Source organism: Podarcis pityusensis (genome assembly GCF_964106645.2).
Source record: "Podarcis pityusensis genome assembly, chromosome: 2".
NCBI lineage: Eukaryota > Metazoa > Chordata > Lepidosauria > Squamata > Lacertidae > Podarcis > Podarcis pityusensis.
The window spans coordinates 99,228,970-99,246,722 of record NC_138029.1 but is presented as its reverse complement, the minus strand read 5'-3'; the positions used below and the strand labels follow the sequence as shown (position 1 = coordinate 99,246,722).

The following is a 17,753-nucleotide window of genomic DNA, read 5'->3' as shown; positions in this document are numbered from 1 at the left end:
TGCTAATTAGACATTTATAGGACGACGCAGTGAATTTTCAGTGACCTTCTCGCCATGAGCCCAAGATCCTTTCCCTGGATGATCCTTGCCAGTTCACACCTAACAATATGTTTTTTATTATTATACAGCAATTATATAGAATTTCATTTCCCGTTTTCTTTCCTTTCCACCTAGTTTGGAGATGTCATTCCAGACATTATGAATAATTTGGTGCTCGCCACAACTCTGGCTAACTCCATGCCATTTTTGAAAAACCTAGCACCAGTCCCTTGAGAAGGATTCCTGCTTACTTACATCCAGTGTGAAAACTATCCATTTATTCCTGCACTCTGCTCTCTGTTTTAATAACCAGTTATTGATCCATGAGGTTACATGGCGTGGAGCATAGTTCATGGGCTTGCACTTCTGGTGGCTCTGCTAACCTACCCAGGAGTATAAAGAAGAATTAATTGCATTAATCTGCCTTCCTTGTGGAAAAGATACCGCCATATCCAAGCACTAGAAATCTCCAGGTCCATCTAGAATCTGGCAGTTTTATCTGCTAGATTCAATTTCATATTATTCGGGTATAGCTTCCTGACACAAACAGTTTTATCCGACAGATTTTTCCTTTCCTTCCTTTTGTAAAACTGGCACGTAATTGCTGTTAGTATTATGGAGAGTTAAAAGTGCACATATCAAGGCTAGATTAGCCCCTTAAGTGTTTGAACTGTAATATTAATTCTTTCTGTTGGGAAGGTTTTCCCTCATGCCTATAATAAAACTATATAATGGTGCATAAAACAGAAAGGTCTCTGAAGGTTGGTTCAGGCTGTTATTTTAAACTATTATCTAATGTGAAATTCTGTCCAAAGTTTAGCGGGATCATATGACTTAGCAGAAGTCAGCCATTTAAAGAACATTAACGGAGCCGTTCCTTATGTGGAAACTTACCAGTCTTGTGGGACACGATGTTCTTTCTTTGAGAACCAACTGAAATGACACGGCCAATTGTAGCCACTTTGCAGAACCTCTTAGGCTTATTGTGTTTCTTCAAACAGAATATTATGGGATGAGGGGTTTGAGTCAATATCAGTTCTACCCATTGAAATGAATGAACCACTACTAATTCAAGTCCATGACATTCAGTGGGTTTACTCTGTGCAAAAGTTACGTTGGATACAAGCCGAAATATTTAATTGCACACACATTTAAATCCTACCCTCTGTGATCCAAGAGAATAAAACCTCCATGGAATTCAGCATGAGAGATACGTTTTGTATAGTGCAAACCTATACATGTCTATTCAGAAGTAAATCCCACTGTAAGTGGGACTTATTCCCAAACCCTGGATGACTTGGAACTTTGACATTTGAAGAAGCCATTCCACTTATACCAGCCTGAACCATAAAGCTGGCAGGGGGCTGCTTGGAGTCCCATCCATGAGTGTAGCTCATCTTATGAGGACATGGAAAAGGGCCTTCTTTGTAGCTTTGGGGCTCTGCCTTCTAAGATAGTGACAATATTTATGGGATCCTGTCATATGGTAAATACATTTTTGTTTTCTCGTGCTTTTGAAAGTTCAGTTCAGTTAGCCACTAGTCTCTATTTCCATTGTTTGCTTTTATCGTTGATACTAACATTTTAATTGTAACTTGGATAGCTTTAAAAGAGGATTACTAGGGTTGCCATATTTCAAACAGTGAAAATCTGGACAGAGAAGTTGTTGAGCTTTATTTGGCCGAAGTTTTTGTAGTTTTGCCCAGCCCAAAGTTGTTGAGCTTCTTGGGGAAATCACAAAAAAATGCTTTTTTATGGGAAAACAGCAAAAACGGCATTGCCGACATGGGCTGCCATACATCTGTATTTTTTCCATTTTCCTGATTTCTGCCCGGACACTGCTGCCAACTTCAGTATTCCACGTATGTCTTGGGAAATCCGGACGTATGGCAACCCATTAGACACATTCAAGGAAGAGAGGACTAGCAATGGCTACTAGCCATGATGGCTATGCTCTGCCTTCTGTTAGAGGCAGCAAGGCTCCTGAATAACAGTTGCTAGAAACCACAGAAGCAAAATGTACTCTTGTGCTTGAATCCTGCTTGCTGGTTTCTCACAGGTATCTGGTTGGCCACTGTGAGAGCAGGATGCTGGACTAGATGGGCCATTGGCCTGATCCAGCATGCTCTTTTTATGCTCTTAACTTATAAAGTTTTTATTATTATTATTGATTTGCTTGTTGCATGGAAACTGTTTTGCGGGGTGTTATGTACTGAGTTGAATAGGATCCAAAAGGCAGCAGTCTGATTGGTCCTAGAACAATAGGATTCAGAATGCAGCAGTATGATTGGTCTGCAGGAGCCACCCAATCCAGCTCCAGGTGGAAGTGAATCCGCAACCTGATTGGCCCACGGGAGAATCCCAGAACTAGCCAATCACGTGTGGCCCACTGTGTAAATAATGTATATAAAGCAGATATTTTGGGGGAACATCCATTCCTCACTAATATGAGCTGAATAAAGAGCATGAAATCCACACTCAAGTATATTTCAGGGGGTCACGTGTGATGCAAAATGGTATACACAAATCTTTTAGCATACAGTTTTATATACAGTGGTACCTCGGGTTACATACGCTTCAGGTTACATACGCTTCAGGTTACAGACTCCGCTAACCCAAAAATAGTGATTCAGGTTAAGAACTTTGCTTCAGGATGAGAACAGAAATCTTGCTCCGGCGGCACGGCAGCAGCAGGAGGCCCCATTAGCTAAAGTGGTGCTTCAGGTTAAGAACAGTTTCAGGCTAAGTATGGACCTCCAGAATGAATTAAGTTAGTTAACCCGAGGTACCACTGTATATAGTTTTCTCAGTAGTCATTTGCTTCGACAATTAGAGCGGGTTGAAAGTAAAAGAATGCTCCAACCAGTCTAACAAGGTGATGCAGGCTGGGAAGCAAAGGAACACAAGATGCTGCCATATATATATATATATATATGTGTGTGTGTGTGTGTGTGTGTGTGTCAGACTGTTGGACCATCTAGTTCAGTATTGCCTACACTGGCTGGGAGCAGCTATCCAGGGTTTCAAGCAGAGGTCTCTTCCAGAATATGAGGATTGGACTGGGACCTTGCTGATGCCTGGGCAACAGCACTGAGCTATAGCCATTCCCCAAAGGCCATCTTTGTCTCTAGAAAACTTTGGCTCCAGGTTGGAATGATCTTTCAAGGCATTTGACATGGGGAGGGTGGTGGTGGAGAGAAAGTATTTAATAAACAAATGCAATAATCACCAGTAACCCCAACTAAGGATGTGAAACAAAAAAAAAGCAGGACTTTATTCTGGTTTTTAAAGGAGAGAGAGAGAAAAGTTCTACGAATATCTTTGACCGAATGAACATTGTATGAATATTTCAAGATGTTCCTTACGGAATAAGAGTCAACAATGACTATTATTCTAGACAACTTCACATTGTAGCAAAGACATCCTGTGCACAATTAAATAAATTAGTGCAACACCATCTCCATTTTTTTGGCATTTCTGGATCTCTAAAAATCGGCCTTATGTTAACACAGTGGAATTTACATAAAGCATAGCAATGGCTGGGTCAGTGACAGTTCATCTGCAGAGGGATATGTGTGCATCGCTGCATCTGAATGCATTCCAACGTATCTTAAAGTCAAATGATGTAACCAGGAACAGATGGGCTATAAATTCACCTCCTTTTACATTCCCACTTATGCAGGCTGATGACAAAACAAAAACGTGTAGCACTTAGCGGGGGTAGCGGGGAGGAGAGAGATGGAAACCAGAATGAGATACAACTAAAATAATAGGAAACAATTACATGTCATAAATTGTATGAGCTAGAAAATGTGGTCTGTCAAGGAACTGGACGTTTAATTATTATAATCATTATAAATAGCAGCTAACCGAAAGTGAAGATCCCCTTTCTATCTAGAACTTTGCTCATGAGCGTTTAATACGCTCCCTATTAGGATGCAGTCAGAGCAACAAAAATCCAGATGTCTTCCACTAATCTTCCTTGGTACGGTCTTGACAATTCGATCCCAAGTCTAGTGTGCTATGCAATTGGTCCTGCATTCTCCATTTTACTGCACTTGTGCCATGAGCAAATGTGAGGGTGTGATGGCCTGGGATTCGGACTCAGAGGCTGAACCTGAGGAATCACAGCCTGCACAGGAGTCCCCGCCTCCAGAACCAGCTGAGCCGGGGCTGGGGCTTGAGCCTGAAGGGTCCTCACCTGTGCTGGATCCTCAGGTGCAGGCACCAGCTGAGTCTGCTCTGGCTCCTGAGGTGATGGAGGACCCATTGCCTGCAGGTGCTCCACTCTCAGCCCCATCAGGGGAAGAGGAGGTTGCCTCTGGGTCTGGTAACCCTCCAGCCTCTCCTGAGCTGCAGAGGCTCAGGGCAGAGAGGCGGAGGGAACTAAGTTCCCGCAGGAGGAGTGCTCGCCTCCAGGCCAGGAGAGGCGAATCACCTGTGGACCGGGGCCGCCCTATGCCTCGGGGCAGATAAAAGCCAGCCAGCCCCAGTCCCTGGTTGCGGGAGCAACATTGTTGAGCTGCGTTGCTCTCATATTCTGACAGCCTGTTCCTGCCTGCACCCTGTCCTGCTCTTCTGCCAGAGCTCCTGACCTCACCGGACTCCCTGCCTTGGATCCAGCTTCAGCGTTGATGGACAGCCTCCATACCGCACCCTCAACCTTGGACTGGACTCGGACCTCGCCGCATGGTTAGCCCTCGGAACCAGCACAGAGATACTGCAGTGTCGCAGCAGCCAGGTCAAAGCCACTAGGAAGAGCCGCCCTACCCAGATGCAGCAAAGCACCAATGCACAAGTATTCTAGTGCAGCACAGAACTTAAGATGCTAAGGCCTCACCCTAAAGACTTTCTTGATGCTCTAGAGCCATCTATACAAGTGCATGACAAGTGACATTTAAGAGATTAGAAGGAAACTCATACAGCAGTAGTATAGTGTGCTTCATTTTCTCCTTTGCCCTATACATTTTGCTGCGGGAAAGAATCTAATTGTGCCTGCGGGGTGTGCAGTTCCAGTGTCTTTGACCTTTGTACTCCAGGCAGGCAGGGGGCTTCATCCCTCAGTCCTGCGCCATTGCACAATGCCAACAAGGTTCACTGCGGAGATGACCTAGCAAGCTAGCTAGCCCTACCATCCATTGGTGGAGCTGTCTTAGAGCAAAATGGTACCAGACTTGCTTAAGACACACCTCACATTTGTACGTAGGAGAATGTGAAGCCGTGACCCAAATGTTCATTGACTTGGGTGAAAATACCAATTTAATGGCTCCATTTTCTTTCAATTTCTGGCAGCAAAGCAGCAACAGTTTCTATTCTGCTGGACAGAATTCTCTGGCGTGCTAAAATCTATCTACTTTTCAAATGAGTGTTTTCATTACTGTCCTTAACACTGAACAAATGGAGGGGAAATATAATTGCACACACTATAACAGAATATGAAGATTGGCAAGGGGTACTTATTTATTAAACATCATGACTGACTTCTCTACTTTGATTGATACTTAGTAAATCGCAGGTAAAAATATATTGAAGCGGGTGTTCTAAGAGCAATTCGATTGTCTTCCCTATCATTTTCATGGTGAGGCTCCTTCATCTGAATTACCCTTGGTTTTTAACCTCACCATTCCTGCCAAGTAATTTGAATCAAGGTTTCAGGATTTACAAAGTCATGAATAAAAGTCCTGGAGATCTCTGTTGCACTTTGGAAGGAGTTCTGGTTACAGATGTTCATCTTGAGCATGAAAGGGTTAGACTCGGAGCTTCTGTCTTTAAAATGTATTCCATTCTTTGTAAGAAAGTCATAGACTGAGAAGTGCGGTCTCCTTGTTAAAAAGGAGCACTGCTCAAGTTTGTGCCAGCTGTTTTGAAAAGTTGGCAGTCCAGACTTGATACTTTTTTTCACAAAATGAACGTCTCTGGGCAATGCAGCTGTAAATCCCATCGGTCCAACTTTGGCACATGTTTACATTTTGCTACCGTGTTACCTGCAAACAAAGAAAAAGAGGAAAGTGACAATTGTGTATAAATAGTTTGATAGTGGCAAATACTGGCAGGAGGAGATGGATTCTCCAGAGATTTCACAAATTCCCACACGTTCAGGGTTTCAACTGCTGACCTGTACTTGCTAGATTATGCACATTTCTGAGCAATGTAAGCATTCTACATGCATACAGAAAGAGGAATAGAGAAAGGAGGGAGCTGCTTTGGGAAAGCAAGTCAGTATTAACAGCCAATTGGTGACAGCTTTTTCTATGTATGACCACAGACGACCATAGCACCTGGAGACAATCAGTCAGGTCATATATCCACAGCAGTGACCACAGGAGAAATGAGTGCTGGGAGGAGCACAGAAAGAAGAAGCACCATGGTACACCCACATCAGCACAACTGGATGCCTTCATCTGCCCCAGCTGCAACAAAACATGTCTCTCTACAGCCACAGGAGGCACTGTAACTCTCCAATGATTTGGCTTCATACCCAGAGGCACACTCTTCCATTGTCTCCCAAGACAGATGGATGCCAACAAGTTGTTTTTTCTATGCATTGCAGCAATTGCACAGATTGCACTGATATTTGTTCCAATAAAACAAATTTTTTTTATTGGGTTTTTTATTTTTGTCTGTGTAACAAAGCAAACAGATAAACAGGGAAAGGCACACCTATTGTCAGGAGTTCAGCCTACACTCGAGTAGGACTCTGGCAGAGACACATGCCCAACTGGCATGTTCTCTCCCTCCTGGTCGATCGTTCAGGAGCTTCATAAGCTTTCTTCAGCCCAAACATCACAGCGACACCGGCACACTTAGAGATCCGCAGAGTTTGCGCACCTTGCGAGACAGACCTCAGCAAATCAGCATTTTGGCTAATCTACTTTATTTACATATAAACACACACAGAGCACTGCAACATGGCTCCCTCTCTCTCTAGCATCAGACAGCAAAGAGAAAAAGAACAAAGGACAATAGTCCCACTTCACGGAACACAGTAACCCAAACATCCTGTCTCCATCACTTCCCACTCTGTGGAGTCAAAACATACACCATCGTGTAATAGACAAAAATCCCATGACTGCAATCATGGAGCAGGAATTCTAATACCTATTGCCTCCACTTTCAGTTCATAGTCTTTTTCACAGTTCGTTTGGTGAGAGTCGTTTTTGTCATAGACATCTTGCAGTTGGGGAAAAGGTGAGGGGGGAGAGAGATGGGGGATATTGTTCTTTTGTTTTATTGCCTATTCTTAGCGTCGGAGGGTTGGGTCCGCATGTTTGTGTATTTATTTATTTTTATCGATATTGCGTGGTTAGGGATTCCCAAGCTTGGTTGGTTGTGCTTAGTTGATTGTGATGCGGCTTATTTGTGTGAGAAAGGCGGGCTAGGTTGTTGGGTCAGGTTAGCCATATTGGATTCGTATTGGAGGGGATAGGCCATTGCTCTGTTGTGCTGTATGTATGTATTAAAGGGGAACCACAATGAGGTCAAGGCATCCTCCGTAGCATGTCCCCTTGCTACTTCCAATAAAACAATTCTGACCCCATTTTTGCATTTCACATCCGTGAACACAGTTTATTAACTAATGCACCGAATCTTCAAACTGGTTAAAAAATAATAATTCAACGTCCTGAAATCATTATCACCAAATTTGCGGTGATTTGCAAGCAGATGCCACAAACCAACCAGAGCCACCATGTACTTCACTGGAGATAAGAGACTTAAAGTGGAATTCACCACAAACGTTTCTCTGGAGGAACAGAAAGAACGTCCAGGCTCCAACCCCAGGAAGGGTCGTAAAGACATTTTGGAGGAGGAGCCCAACAACCCACTGGTGACCCAAGACCATTCACTATCCTGTTGCTGTTGGATCTGTACCCAGGCACCAATGAATGACCTCCATCTCAAACTCCACCTTCTGCTGAATCCCAGCTAGTGCATTGCCACATTCATTCCATTGCAGTTGTAGATCCCTCAGACACTCACCAAGGTCCTCCTTGGGGATATGAAATGCCATGCAGGTTTTCATCTACTACCTGTTATCACCAAAGAATTGATGCTTTTGAATTATGGTGCTGGAGGAGCCTCTTGAGAGTCCCATGGACTGCAAGAAGATCAAACCTATCCATTCTGAAGGAAATCAGCCCTGAGTGCTCACTGGAAGGACAGATCGTGAAGCTGAGGCTCCAGTACTTTGGCCACCTCATGAGAAGAGAAGACTCCTTGGACTCCTGATGCTGGGAAAGATGGAGGGCACAAGGAGACGGGGACGACAGAGGATGAGATGGTTAGATAGTTTTCTCAAAGCTACCAGCATGAGTTTGACCAAACTGCGGGAGGCAGTGGAAGACAGGAGTGCCTGGTGTGCTCTGGTCCATGGGGTCATGAAGAGTCGGACACGACTAAACGACTAAACAACAAACAACCTGTTATCTACTATCTACAACCTGTCGTTGGTTGTTCTGTACCCCAGGTCAGTTTCCTGAGACTTTGCTCAACATGGGGAGCCTCCACAAGCACAGGCCAGCTCTCCACTTCAGACAGTCACCCTCCTTTGTGTGGGAGCACTCATCCCTGCTGCCTCCCCCTTGCATGCTTATTCAACCTATTTAGGAAACACCTGGAGAAGGTCACTGTCTCCCTACTGCCAAGGCTGCAACCTTGTTTTGGAAGTGCAGTTTGGACAAGTTCTGGCTGAGATCAACCAGACAGCTCATTTAGAACCAGCAGCTGGCCTAGTGAAGTAACAAATGTATCAATAAACTGGCTAACTTTATACCATTATATATTTAAGCTATGTACTAGACACCAGTATTCAGCGTCGGCAGTACCGTCCTTTATCATTTTTAGAGAGAGAGAGAGAAGCTATTTATGACTGCCCATAACCCAAATGAATTTACTGTTATGGAAATCTTATTCCTACACAGAACTAAAACATGGTATACAGTGCTGGGCGTTTTTGCTTAGATTGACAGCAACATTTTAATGAATCCAGAATGATGATGATAATAAAGACCTTATATTGCTTCATGGTGACTTGGGGAATTGTTTCCTTCTTTAACTTACAGGAGTGCCATATACAGTGGCTGTACTTTGGGGAGTCAAAAGTAAAATCAAAATTTTATATTTCTCTTCCCCTCCTCCCCCCTCCCCAAAAGCTGGAGCCTCTATACCCTAGATACATGAGTCCACACTATAAAAGGTGGCTTTTGAGCCTTATCTGGATATCCCTTGCCCTTGCTTTTTCACTCCACAAAAGTATACTCCACAAGATAACAAGAAAATGGAAAAGGCCTCTTATCAATTAAAGATGCTTGCAGCACCTTTGGGTGCAATGCTAACCCATTAAGATCAAAGTAAGCGTTGCCACTGACTTCGATGGGATGTGGATTGCACTCTTGGGGAATCTCTTCTTTGAAGAGGGGAGTTAATAGCTTGTTACTTTAATGAGGCAAAGCCAGTTTAGGGCACTCCTGGGTGCTAATTCAGCACAGTAGTTGATCTCAAATGTGTGCAGAGGCCTAAATCTGAACTGGAAAGTTCCCTATGCCATGTCTGTGTTCCATACTCCACACATGTGAAGAAGAACAGTTCCTGCTCATTGTCAACCTAAGCTCTGCTGAGTCCTATACCCCCAACTGCCCCGGAATGGCTCTACATAGACTTCCAGTTGTTTCTGGTCACCTGTTCCTTCCTTATTCCTTTCTCTCTGTGCCCAGGTGCACTGCTGGATGCTTCTCATGATCAAGAATACAGCCGCTTCTGTGCTCCTGTAGCTTCTATCATCATTTGTGCTGTGCTGGTTGTTCCCAGGGCTTTTGTATGTGTACAACAGCTAGAGGGTGCAATGTGCTGGAAGTGAAACAGCAGAGATCATTCAGTGTGTGGTTTAAGGGTTAATTCTGTTACTTTAAGGTGTTGCAAAGCAGCTAGAGAAAGTGGCATGGTCTTTGGTGAGAGCTAGTGTGGTGTAGTGTTTAAGAGCAGTGGACTTGTAATCTGGTGAACCGGGTTCACTTCCCCACTCCTCCACATGCACCTTGGGCTAGTCACACTTCTTTGAAGTCTCTCAGCCCCACTCGCCTCACAGAGTGTTTGTTGTGGGAGAGGAAGGGAAATGAGATTGTTAGCCACTTTGAGACTCCTTAGGGCAGTGATAAAGTGGGATATCAAATTCAAACTCCTCCTCCTCCTCCTTCTTTGGTGAGGTAGTATGTACTCTGATAGGCTGCCAAGCTTTGAGGGAGTTTTCTTGGGGAAGTTTAGTTGAATTGAATTCTGCTCTCAACAAGCCTTGTCAGAAAAGCAAAACCCTTCTGTTTTTTTTCTGCTCAGCAGATATATTCTGTTTTGTTCGGTAAATGTTTATTTTTCTCTCTCAACTCCCGTCTGCATTATTCAAGTGCCTCTGCTAACAACAGCAGGTTGATGAAGGCTACTCTAGCATGACTCCAAAACAGAACCCAAAAGATGACCACACTGTTAAAGATATAACTTTAATATGCATAAAATGCTACGTTTGACTGCATTGTATTTAAAATGCTATGCAGAGAAGTTTGCATTAGGCACGAGAGGTTTGTCTACAGCAAATGCGGCAAGGAGAGTATTTCAAGCATATTGATGGCTCATCGCTGGAAACCCAAACTTCATTATCAGCAGGAAGATGTCCCTGAGTGCACTCCTGTACTTGAAGCCATTCACTCCTACAGGGAAAAGCAGATTGCTCCCCTTGGCTGGGGGCATTGTTGGGGCATTGTACTGGTAAGATCTACCCATGTTACCGAATGACCTAGTATTCACTGATAGGGAATGAAAAGGGTACATGAACTTGCCTTGGTAGTTTTGACTTTGTTTCCACTGCTGCATGACCAACCTGAGTAATCTGGAAGCACTTTACAGTCTTCTCCATCCAGGCAAGGGTTCATATGACACCACCACTTCTGGATGACAATGGCAGCTGGAAGACAAAAAGAAAATGGCTTGTCAAAGAGCAAAATGGAGCAAGTGCCATCACGCTGATTTATAAGCAAAGGCAATGCCAACAGAGTAAGTTCAATTCTCATGGGAAACTGTGGTTTGATGAAACTAGAAAGGAGAGGGCAGGGGGAGAGGGCAGAGGGAGAAGAGATACTTCAAGCTGTTGCTGATCCTCCAAAGCTGACAGCATACAGCAACTGGGCAGACTGAGAACATGGCATCTGAATGAAATCATCATGTTTAATTCAAGCTGAGTATATAGACCTCGTGCAAAAGTCATTCTAGGATCACTCCTCCAAAAATAGTTTCATAGATGGATCTTAACCATGTTTACTCAGAAGTAAGTCTTGCTAAAGTCAACGTAAACATACTTGCCAGTGTGGAAGTGCTTAGGACTGAAAACTCAGAAGCAGAAGAATGGTTTTCAAAGCAAAAGCCTGGTGTAACAAGCTAGAAATATATGGACCTTTACCAACAAAGCAGTTGAAGGTCAGACTATCAATCGCTTTTGTAAATAGGAGTAAAAGGCTTTTCTGAAAATAGGAGTCATACCTGCAGGTAACGGAAAATACAAATCTTACCCCAAACCACAGGAAATATGAATCCTTGACTTAACAGTTGCAACTATTTGGGGGGGGTTAAAAAGTTTTAACATTATATTACAAATGTCGGAAATTGATACTTTTTGTAGGTCACTAAAATTGCATATAGGGACACGGGTGGCGCTGTGGGTTAAACCACAGAGCCTAGGACATGCCGATCAGAAGGTCGGCGGTTCGAATCCCCATGACGGGGTGAGCTCCCGTTGCTCAGTCCCTGCTCCTGCCAACCTAGCAGTTCAAAAGCATGTCAAAGTGCAAGTAGATAAATAGGTCTGGCGGGAAGGTAAACGGTGTTTCCGTGCGCTGCTCTGGTTCACATGGCCACATGACCCGGAAGCTGTATGCTGGCTCCCTCGGCCAATAAAGCGAGATGAGAACTGCACCTCCAGAGTCTTCTGCGACTGGACTTAACTGTTAGGGGTCCCTTTACCCTTTTAAAATTGCATATATTGCTTTAACTGTTTTTATATATGTAGCTGTCTTATATAAATGAAATTAATAATAACGATAACAGGCAGCAATCCTAGTCCTACCACCTGACTGAGCACAGAGTAAGCTGAACCCAAGGACCATGCCAGCTCTGCCACACCTTGTAAAACCCCAAATTCAGCACCTGGTTTTACTTTCTTAGCAACGAGTCTCATTGGAATGGGCTAATCAGGATCCCTCCTTATGCAGAGGAGGTCTCTTCATGTACATTCTCGTGCTTGTCAAATGTGTGACTGGTGGGTTCATGAGCAGGGACCGTGGCAGGAACAATGGCAGAAGGCTAGCCCATGTGGCGCCATGACCTTCTCGCACATTATTTTAATGTGTGTGGGAGGAGTAGTCCGAACCCCTTCTACTGTTATCTCAGCCAATTAAATATCACCTTGCGACTGTGACACTGGTGCTGTGTAGCCAATCACATTCTTGCGTCAGGGATGGAGCATCTCTGGCCCTCCAGGTGTGGCTGGACTTCAACTCCCATCATACCTCGCCAATGTGGCAAATGTTCAGAGATGATGCAGTTTAGCAACATCTGAGGGGCCACAGGTTCCCCAATCCCTGGGTCTGCATGGTGATGTCTGCATGGTGGTCTCCATTGCCAGAACCACTAGACCAGGGGTAGGCAACCTAAGGCTCGGGGGCCAGATGCAGCCCAATCGCCTTCTCAATCTGGCCTGTGGACGGTCTGGGAATCAGCGTGTTTTTACATGAGTAGAATGTGTCCTTTTATTTAAAATGCATCTCTGGGTTATTGGTGGGGCCTGCCTGGTGTTTTTACATGAGTAGAATGTGTGCTTTTATTTAAAATGCATCTCTGGGTTATGTGGGGCCCACCACATGGTCTGAGGGATGGTGGATCGGCCCACAGCTGAAAAAGGTTGCTGACCCCTGCACTAGACTAATGCTTCTGCTGTTACTGCACACCATAGTTGGTTTCTTTTGCCTGCCAGAAACATAAGACATGGCAAGACAAAGTGTGTAGGCCTGTTTGTCTGTGTTCCACCTTCCTCACACAAAGCCTTTCTATTTCTTTTCCTCAGCAGGTGGTGTGGTGGGGAGATGTATTCCAGTTGCCACCAGAACCAGCCTGAAATTCCCTGTTTTGGTGTGCTGCAGCTGTTTCAGCGCATCCATCGACCAGCCCAGGGAGCACTAACCCAGCTGGACTGGCAATGGAGATTATGGCTCATATGGTACCACATCTCTAATTTTATTTCTAAGCTATTATGAGAACCATTGTTGGCCACTGGACATTTTATTCAGTTTACAAAGAACAAGATAAGTAAGTAATAAAATATTCTGAACACAGATTTTAGTAAGATACGTCTCTTTCTTTTAAGTAATGCTGTTTTATGCCCATGATGCATTCCTGCATAATATTAGGCTGCTTAAGAGTGCAATCCTGTGCACTTTTACTCAAGTATGTTTTCTTGTGTTGAGCTTCAGCCAAAATCCATTTAACTTCAATGAGATTCAAGCAGCCTCTGTACATGATTGCTGGCAAAGACAGTTGCCCTTCATCAGTCTTCTCTTTCATTTTCATAATGTGATCATTAGTATTTTCATATTTTTTTTCCTGTGCAGGGAGACCCCATAAAGCGTATTTATATATCCCTTATTAGATTTGATTCAGTGGGTGCAATTCATCAATTCATATGAAATTACTTTACAAATTTAAATTGAATTTCAAGCTAAAATATGGAAATAAATGATAGATAATAGATAATAGATAAATTCTGTTATCTAACATGATTTTACTGTGTATAGCTGATTAAGGTGACAATCCAAAATCCACTGACCTGGAAGTCTGTCCCACTGAGTTTAGTGGGACTTATTTCTGGGTAGACATACATAGATTCTTTAGTCTTTAGTCTACAGTAGCATACCAAACCACAATTCTTACATGTAAAGGACAAAACAAACTATTATCTCACAGGGTGCCCCCCCCCCCTATAAATTATGTAACAGCAGGTTGGCAGTGGTAAATTCAGTAGCTTTTGATACTGATTCAATTATTTCATTTCTGCTATGCATTTTCAATGTGGGTAACAGGGGTGTCTTTGGATGGGAGTCTATCATTATGTATTGTAATTTCGTTACCTGAAGTTTCATTTAATAAAATATGCATACAATCTACCAGATCATAATATAATGCTACCAGCAAATATTTATTCCAGTTCCTTAGTTGGCTGCTACTTAGTTTTTGTAGCTTATGAAACTGTTTAAATGTTGCGATCGTTTTGAATGATATTTGTGTCTGTTAAGTTACTGCAAGCTACTTTGTTAGGGCTTGTTTCAAAACTGGGAATCTAAATCTGGAACATACCTTGTGAGGGTATCCACTCTATTTTAAATAAACAATAAATAAACAATTTCTCTTGAATGACTTCTTTTGCTGATCTCCCAGATGCCACAAACATCAAATTTTCCAGGAGCAGGTTCTCTCATCCTAGGTACCATGGCTTATGCAAACAGCTACTGGTTTAGCAGTGCAGTCCTAAACAATGCCTACTCAGAAGTAAGTCCTGTTTGGAGGTTCTAGCTGGGGAGCACATCTATCGCATACCCTTGACAGAAGAAGAAGAAGAAGAAGAAGAAGAAGAAGAAGAAGAAGAAGAGGAGGAGGAGGAGGAGGAGGAGGAGGAGGAGGAGTTTGGATTTGATATCCCGCTTTATCACTACCCGAAGGAGTCTCAAAGCGGCTAACATTCTCCTTTCCCTTCCTCCCCCACAACAAACACTCTGTGAGGTGAGTGAGGCTGAGAGACTTCAGAGAAGTGTGACTAGCCCAAGGTCACCTAGCAGCTGCATGGAGGAGCAGGGAAGCGAACCCAGTTCAGCAGATTACGAGTCTACCGCTCATAACCACTACACCACACTGGCTCTCAACGGTACACGCCTTCTATCTGGGGTGGTCGTCCTCTTCCACCGAGTGCGCAGCTTCAGGAGGGATGCACATGGAGCAGTGAGGAAGGGGACACCCGCCTAGCCAGCCAGATCAGCTGAATCAACCCTGGCTATCAATGGGGTGACAGATGTGCCAGCCAAATCACCCTCACAGCATTTGGGGAATTTCAGTAATAGTTGCAAGTTAGACATGAGAGTTAAGATATATTAAGAAAAAGTTAAATTATGATAAAAGTGTGTATTGGCAATAAGTAATATAAAATCGAAATAAGGAATAGACGGGAGGTTGGGTCTATAGTGCTAAGACCAATTTATGTTTTATTGTTTGTTAAGAAAATTTTGTATTTATTGTTATTCTTGTGTCTAATTTTGTATTTGTGTTTTCCTTTTTATGTATCAATGTATCAGTCAACAAATAAAAAATTTAAAAAAAGAAGTAAGTCCTCTTGAGATCAGCGTAGCATATTCCCAGCTATAGGACTGCAGGCTAAATTGTGTGTGTGTGTTTTCTTTCACAGCTAGAAACACACTAAGGATAACATCTGTTGTCACTTTTTTTGTCAGGGAATCCCAGTGGGGTTTAGAACTACTCTTGTCTCGCTAGCAGTGTTCAGAGAAGCTCTCCTAATTACGGTTTTCTAAGGAATGAAGATATCAGAAGGCTGCTTTCGTTTTGACAAAAGACTACATCTTGAAGGCGAAGATTTACCAGTATACTGGGATTAAATCCTCTGGGTTTCTCTAGTTCCCTAGATGCAACAGAAGTTTTCTTTAATGGAACTATTGTTAGTGCAGAGTGTACCACCCTTCAAAGTCCTTTGGCACATGGAATACTTCGGCTTGGGAAGATTTACTCACAGCCACATTTTACACACTGGGAGAAGGCAGTTACACAAGGCTTATTAATGCTTTATCTTCTCGTAGCGGCTGCCAGCCAAGTTCCAGGTACTAACCCGAGAGTGTTTATTCCCACAAAAGAGAAGGGGGGGGGAATAAAGCCAAATCCCTTGATGATCGCTTTAAAGTCAAGTGTTTGCCGCTTGTTTAAGTAACACAGAAGAGGTTGACCTTTAATGAAACACAATAGTGTGTGGCTCTGTTGGACTCCTGCAACTGCAGCGCAAAGGCAGTTAAAAGCTGCTGCTATCCCTTCCCTTTCTGTTAAATGTTTTATTCTCCCTTTTCATTTACAACGCTGCTTCCAGAGCTCAGCAGATCGATACATCTGTGGGTCAGCTGGTGGGGAGGAGAAGCATGAGTCAGGCCCATTTCTGGAGACTCAAGGAGCCCCTAGGAAGCAGAAAGGGGTACCGTAAGTCCACCTATAAGGAGCTCAGAGACAGTGGCGTGTCCTGTTCTACTGCTCGGACAATGCTTTCGCCTGCCCTTCTTTCCCATATTTTGTAGCTTGCAAGATTCTGGCCTGTTTTCAATCCACAGGAGAGCGTGGCCAGAGAGTAGACTGAGACCTGTAATGGGAAAGAGATGCCGTAGACCCCAGCATCTTTAGAGGGGGTGAAGAATTCCTTCCGAGAAGCAGATCAATAGGGCCTGCCAGCAGTTTCAAACTACCCCCAATTTTTCATCTGTTCTCTTTGTTCCTTGCTATCCTTTTTCTTTTAATGAGCTGCTTTTACTTCCATCACTATCTACATTTCGTAGCTGAACTGGGGAACGGCAAAGTGCTGCACTAACATCAATTAAGCCTTGCAACATGATGACTATTATTAGACCCATTTCACAAATGAGATAGTTCTTAAGGAAAGACTCGATGGATAAGGCTGGCGTTTCACTTATTTACAGCACGCAAGGCTTTGGGCCGGATGGATTTCAAATTTTAATTACTGTTTGTGTTTGTTCCTGGTGAGTGCTATTGGTTCCTGACAATCTACTTAAACAAAGTTTCCCATCCTAGTTAAATCAAAACAGTGCAAATCTCTTTGGTTGTAACCAAAGTTTGCCCAGCTTAGGCATTTATGGCCTGTTTGAATCCACAACTTCCTTGAAAGTTACAAACTGGATTTTGAACCCTTGCCAGTCCTGCAGGTAGTTCAGCCACAGGCACCTCAGATGAAACTTCATCCATTTCGATCTGGATTCAGGCTCAGTTTGGGGAAGGGAGAAGAACAGGACGAGTGTGATACTGCTCATTGCCCTTGATCTCTCAACAACGATGGAGACGTTTAACCACAGGACCTTCCTGGACCATCTCTGTGAGTTGGGGACACTTTTTTAAGGTGCTCACTCTTATTTATATGAGTATTGGGTGCTTGTGCCTCTGCACCCTGGCAGGGTGCTGGATTTAGGGCAGTGCAGGCAATTCCCCTGCACAGGGCTCTGAGCTGAGCAGGCACAAAGCTGAGAAGATCCATAACTGAGAAAATCCATTTGGCGATGCCAAATTTTGGCCTTGCACAGGGCGGCATACTACAAAAGATGACCAAAGTCCGCCCCTGCCACAGGGCATGATTTTGTCCCCAATGCTAGTTAGTGTCCTTACAAAGCCCCCAAAGGCAGTCATTAGGAGATTAGGAGCATAGTTTCACTAGTATCCTGATGACACCCAGCTCAATTTATCTGTAACATCTGAATCAGGAGACACCATGCATGACCTAAACTGGTGCCTAGCAGTTCGAAAGCACATCAAAGTGCAAGTAGATAAATAGGTACTGCTCCAGCGGGAAGGTAAACAGCGTTTCCGTGTGCTGCTCTTGTTTCGCCAGAAGCGGCTTAGTCATGCTGGCCATA

At 43.7% G+C, this 17,753-nt stretch overlaps 1 protein-coding gene across 1 annotated transcript in view; it reads right to left on the bottom strand.

Annotated features, from left to right (window-relative positions):
* Positions 1–5,475: 5,475 nt before the first annotated feature.
* The window catches only part of TAFA4 (TAFA chemokine like family member 4), a 141,913-nt gene continuing 129,635 nt past the window's right edge, over positions 5,476–17,753 (bottom strand). The window contains exons 5-6 of the mRNA XM_080995943.1: positions 10,863–10,987; positions 5,476–6,023 (exon numbers count right to left, since the gene is read on the bottom strand). Of these exons, the coding sequence (XP_080852069.1) occupies positions 6,012–6,023; positions 10,863–10,987 (137 nt within the window). The 3' untranslated portion in view covers positions 5,476–6,011. The remainder of the gene's footprint in view (positions 6,024–10,862; positions 10,988–17,753) is intronic.